General features: G+C 33.8%; 1 protein-coding gene across 1 annotated transcript; it reads left to right on the forward strand.

Moving 5' to 3' along the window:
* Nucleotides 1-1,008: 1,008 nt before the first annotated feature.
* LOC105557063 (protein OPI10 homolog) lies at nucleotides 1,009-4,697 on the forward strand. The gene is made up of 3 exons (XM_012004205.1): nucleotides 1,009-1,216; nucleotides 3,864-3,993; nucleotides 4,089-4,697. Exons 1-3 carry the CDS (start codon nucleotides 1,187-1,189, stop codon nucleotides 4,517-4,519), a joined length of 591 nt encoding a protein of 196 aa, XP_011859595.1. The 5' UTR covers nucleotides 1,009-1,186; the 3' UTR covers nucleotides 4,520-4,697.
* Nucleotides 4,698-6,173: the final 1,476 nt, after the last annotated feature.

Raw genomic sequence — 6,173 nt, forward strand, 5'->3', positions numbered from 1 at the left:
ATTGCGCGTTAATATTAAATGTAAGTTTTCTTAAAATTTGTTTTAGGTAGTTTGCTTATCTAATGATCAATAATATTGGGAAATAATTATTTTAATTAATAACTATATTCTCTTTCCTATCTTATTATAAATAAATTTTCTCATTAAATTACTAAAATCTGTATTGTAATACAGAATCACGCAAACGTTTTACGTGATGACTGCTTCTGTAAATTATTTTGTTACTCATATCAAAAGCAAGATGAGTAAAATAAATAAATAAATAAGTCGCGAGCACTTCCTCTCCACTCGTAACGAGATCAGCGCGATAGCCGCCGGCGCCGCAGTCCACTTCACTTCGCGCGCTCCGTCACTGGTTTACTCTTGTAGTTCTGCGCCGATTGACTGATTACAATAATTAATTGCGGCGAAACTATTCATCGCATCGAAACGTAGTATTAGACATTTCTTCTTAAATTTTTATTCTCTATCGAATGGTGCTGAGCAAATGCGACACTTTTTTAACACCCTGTATAAAATGAAAGATGTTTGTAATACGATAAAATGTTGTCATAAATTGCCAACGACAAATAATGAAATGTTTCATTTTATACAGAATGCGCATTTCATGTACAAAAAGGAAAGTATTGAGAAAAACATACGACAGTAAAACGATGGCGATGCATTCTATTTTATGTTTTATTTTATATTTTATTTTATTTTATATTTCACTATTTTATTTTACATTTTATTGTTTTGTAAAGTAGATATTTATGTGTTATGACACTAATGTATCCTTGGGTGTATCTATAATAAATATAGCATCGAATACATCTTGTCTTCTATTATATTTCTGAATCCTTGTTTGAATGTGTGTGCATTCGCGCGTCGTATTGATTGGTTCCGCCATTTTTCCTCACCCCATCAGAGACCCAATGAAAAGAGGTCTACAACTTTGCCGGACTCTCTATTTTAGGGACACTAGTTATACTGTGACTGGAGCGTGTGGGGGCACGTGACGCAACCAGACCTCAAGTTTCCGTTCTATCTTTTAATGCATTCACGATGAGTTAAAGTCGGCGAGATGATGTTCGTAGAACAATTCTAACGGAATAGTATAAAAACGCTTGTTGCATCTGCAGGACAGTTTTTCGGTATATTCTGATATATTCTGTGATAAATAGAATAGAACAATCTAGATACGAGAATGCTCGGCATACTCGTAGCTGGACGACTCGTGAGTATTAAACTCTTATTTTGTTATGTCACATTTGTTAATTGTCAACATCAGGTTTATTAGATCTATTTTGAAATATTATTTTACACTTTTTGTGTTTTATTAACTGACGTAAATTCCAGAGATATTATAAATGTAATGTTATATTTACAAGTAGTCTACAAATTGTCTTTAAAAATTACAAAGAATAGTTTTAGAATAATTGCGAATTATATTAATTTTATTGATACAATTTGTGCTCAATGATTAAACGTAAAAGATTCCAAAAGTATCAGTTAACTTAAAATTTGAGGTTAGCTGGAAGCTTAGCAAACTCTAACATAGCGTGTGGTATACATTTTCACTTATTTGCTGAATTAACAAAGACTATTTGACATATTACAATTAACTGGAGAAGATGCTATTTTTCGGTTCGATTGGATCTTGGTAGCGTAATAACAACATTTCTTGTGTAAATCTTCTATACTTCTTTCAACTCGGTAAACTGCATGTCAATTATGTGGATTTACTGTTCCAGCATAAAGCTATTTTATAGCCAACAAATAATCAGCGTTCAGTTTATTGAAAAGATATAGAAAATTTGCACCGAAATACAGGGTTAGGAAAGTTACTTAATAAAAGTAACACGTTACCGTTCTTTTTTCTGAAAAAAACTCGTTATATTGATTTTAAAAAAAGTAATTCGTTACTGTTACCGTTGCTAACGCAAAAAAACTAACGAATCGTTACTATTTTAGTTACTTTTTCTTGACATTACTACAATTAAATACAAGTTTCCGTGGTAAATGTATACAAGCAAACGCTGAAGAAGACAAAGTTATATCGAAACGTTTGTTACACTTCGTTATATATATCGTTAGATACGTTACTGTTTTAAATGTTAAGACTAATTAAAAACCTTTTAAAACCAACATTGCTCGTGAATCTAATTGGCGTGAATCTAAGTGAAAGTGAATCTAATACATTTTCTTGAACATTGACATTCATATCACACTCCCACTCACATCCATACATATATATATATATATATAATGTGCAAAATTTAACTAGCATCTTTGCAGTGTACATTAGGTAATGCCAATGCCAGCGGTAAATGTTATTTTTCAAGAAAATACATAATTGGTTCCAAAGTCATGTAACTTGATGAAAAGAAAATCATGGAAAAAGTAAAGCGGCGTTTTGTATGTAATTGAAAATGCAACAAAATATAATTCTTAGCCTTTTTGTTGTATTTTTCAAGAAAAGTATTGAGTTACCGAACATAAAAAATGCGCAGTTTTGAGGAACAAAATGTCTTTTAGGCACAAACTAAGAAATATAAAACTTATTGATAACACATTCAAGTTAAATTGTTTTTAATTTTTCTTCTACGGTAATTGAAAAATTGGTGAAAGCCGAGTTTTAGTAATTTGAAATTAGCTCAAATTTTGACATATGAGAAGTATTCTTTTTTTGTATGTATGTGTGTGTGTAAATATTTTTTGTCATTTTAGTTCAGATCATAAATAGTTCAGGCAGATATCTTTATTAATTAGATTCCAACGTTTCGACCATACAGGTTGTGGTCCTTTTCAAGGAATTAGATGTTAAATAATAAATCATCAAGGATACATCAAAAGAAACGGTCTACAATCCATCCTTGGGTGTCATTCGGAGAAAAGGCACGTCTATCCGACGTAACGACCAAAGTATATAGGACTGGTTAAATAATAAATAATCAAGGATACATCAAAAGAAACGGTCTACATTCCATCCTTGGGTGTCATTCGGAGACAAGTGTTCGAAGGCACATCTATCCGACGTAACGACCAAAGTAGGACTGTTAAATAATAAATCATCAAGGATACATCAAAAGAAACGGTCTACAATCCATCCTTGGGTGTCATTCGTTACGTCGGATAGACGTGCCTTCGAACATTATTCTCCGAATGACACCCAAGGATGGATTGTAGACCGTTTCCTTTGATGTATCCTTGATAATTTATTATTTAACATCTAATTCCTTGAAAAGGACCACAACCCGTATGGTCGAAACGTTGGAATCTAATTAATCTAATGGAATCTAATAGACATCTGCCAGCCTAACGTCGTTGAATAATTCTTTCTACTGTTAATAAACTACTGGCGACTTACACTCTTTCGTTGTTCATAAATAGTTCATTACAAAGTTATTATTATATATTCTTAAAAGAGTGAAAACAACATCAGGCCCATTTTTTTCGCATCCAATTTTGGTCACAAAGTAGGTACCAAACGAACGGTCTCGTCCAGATGATCGCAGATATGTCGGTTTCAGAGTTTACCTATTTAACGTTCCAGAGATATCAGGCTCCAAAAATTCCCAGGACGTAAGCGATAAAGCCGTCTGGACACACACCAACCATTTGGAATGGAATAGAACCTTTGGAACCCGTTATTTCTGGAACATTAAATAGATACACTCTTAGACTGACATATGTGTAATCAGCTTGACGAGACCTTTCGTTTGGTACCTGACCAAAATCGAATGCGAAAGAAATGAGGCTATTTGCCTTTGGACATTTGTTCTTACTCTTTATCTTTCATTAATTTTATTTTACTTTAGTTTTACTTAATGCTACATACACACATACACACATTTCATACAAATATAATTTTTATCTTTTAGGTCCAAACAGACTTTCAACAAGTTGGTGATAATCAGTTCTTAATTATTATACCTGATGCTGATAATATAAATCATATAGTGATATTTCTTACTGGCACTGTCTTCTTCCCAGATGGCATGGGAGGTGCAGGTACGACAGAGAACAATGAAGATTACTATATGAATTATAAGACTATCAAATTTTTGTCCATTGAATTTAATTATTTAAAAAATTATTGTTTACAGTATATTTCAGTTGGCCAGATCCAAACGCGCCACCCAACTGGCAATTCCTTGGATATATTTCCAATTCTAAACCATCAGCCATCTTCAAAATATCAAATCTAAAGAAAAATCACGAATTTGAAAACAGTAATTTAGGAATTTTTGGGATCGGTAAGATCTCGCATTTTGCACAGATCGGTGTGTCGGTTGAACCATTGGCGATAATTGAGCAGCAAGTAGCTACCGTTGCCGCAGCTACAACCAATTCTTTTATAGAATTTGTACAAAAAATGTTAACAAATTTTGTCAATTATGTAACCAGTTTCACGGTGACGCAGGCACAAATGACGCCAAATCCTACTGAGAATTTTGTGCCTCTATCTACATTACAGGGCTGGTACGAAACCTTTGAGAGACGATTACAGCATGATCCAAATTTCTGGAAATCATGATTATAATTGTAATTACATATAGTATAAAGTTTTGTATTTTCTGTTGACATACATATAAAAATTTCACAAGAATGCCCAAATATTATTTCAATGCTAAGGTATATTGAATTGTCAGTATGAATTCATTACTTTTATATTTTCGCTAATAAACAATGATACTTGCATTTATGTATAAAAATTTTATTTTAAAATATGTGTTTGAGTTATATTAAATTTCAGTATTACCTTCACCAATTTTAGTGCAATGTAGGTATATTTATCTTGTATAATTTATATTATTACATATTTTTTAAGAAGCATCGCCTGTTTTCATTTAATTTTTATTTTGTGTTATTTTTTTTATTAAGATTTTACTTTAGTAGAATTAATCTAATCATTCGTATCTTTAAGAATTTGCTGTAGAAATGCATCCTAAAATGTATTGTTTTTTAAGAAAGCAATTTTTTACTATACAATTGGTTATAGTACAGAATAAATATAATACAGAATTATATATTGTACCTTGTTGGATGTAATATTTTTAGATATCTTACTGATTTATGAGAATTGTTTACCCAGATAGCTAAATCTGTCAGAATAGATTTTCAAGAATCGAGTCCCTGGACCCTTTTCAGGCTCGTATCCAGAAAAGGCGCATACGAACTGGCATACCTTATTTATTGTAAATGGAAATGGCCTATGAAAAAAATTGTTTTAATAAAAGCAATTAATGTAATTACTTGCTCCAACGTATAAATGTATTTACGCGTTCCTGTGATTGGTCATTGGCCGCGTTCAGCAGACGCAACTGTTGAGTGAGCGCTCACTCAACAGTTGTGTCTGCTGAACGCGACCATTACAAAAGCATGTCGAATGCGCAGTACGGATCGGCGTGAACGTGAAACGAGAGAACGAGTGATCCTACTGGGTTGCGTTCAGAAACATTACCCGAGTGCCCCAGTGTATCATTTTACCCTTGTTTAACATACGGTGAGCAACAAGGATGAAATGGCCGCATTCAGCAAGCACAACTGTTGAGCGAGCGCTCAATGGCCGCGTTCAGCAGGCACAACTGTTGAGTGAGCGCTCAATGATTTCTTAACATGATTGGCTGGATCTGAAAGTATTAACCAATCATACTGAGCGCTCACTCAACAGTTGGGTGCGTTCTTTTAGGCATCGGATCGATCGGATCTGCCGGCTGCGCAGCTGATTTGAGAGAACGGAGTTTTGCGCTCATATTCTCGAACGCGCGGTATTTGTTTTCTACCTGACGACGATTCTCCCACATAAAAATATATATTTTGATTACACATTTTATATACTTGCCCGCCCTTTTTATTATGCAGCTCTCTGCAGCCGGTTGCGCAGCTAATTCCTAATCATCTGCGTATCCACTGCGCATCCATTGCTAAAAGAACGAAAATCTGCGCTGCAGTCGACTGCGCAGTCATGCTAAAAGAATGAATTACTGCAAAAACTGCTGTATCCAATGCCTAAGGGTACTATTACATTTGTCGTACGACAAATTTTTCAAGCGTGTCGATTGGCCGCTGAATAGAATGTAATAGTACCCTAAGGGTACTATTACATTTGTCGTACGACAAATTTTTCAAGCGTGTCGATTGGCTGAAGGATAGTAAAATTCTTGAGTATCTAGAAACTTTCTATTCAG

This window comes from Vollenhovia emeryi, unplaced genomic scaffold (genome assembly GCF_000949405.1).
Source record: "Vollenhovia emeryi isolate VEMERY1.0 unplaced genomic scaffold, V.emery_V1.0 DF939636.1, whole genome shotgun sequence".
Classification (NCBI taxonomy): Eukaryota; Metazoa; Arthropoda; class Insecta; order Hymenoptera; family Formicidae; genus Vollenhovia; species Vollenhovia emeryi.

Coding starts and splice junctions, on each gene's coding strand:
- LOC105557063 (XM_012004205.1), top strand. CDS start 1,187: ATGCTCGGCATACTCGTAGCTGGACGACTC. Junction 1,217..3,863: donor TACTCGTAGCTGGACGACTC/GTGAGTATTAAA, acceptor TTTATCTTTTAG/GTCCAAACAGACTTTCAACA. Junction 3,994..4,088: donor AGATGGCATGGGAGGTGCAG/GTACGACAGAGA, acceptor TATTGTTTACAG/TATATTTCAGTTGGCCAGAT.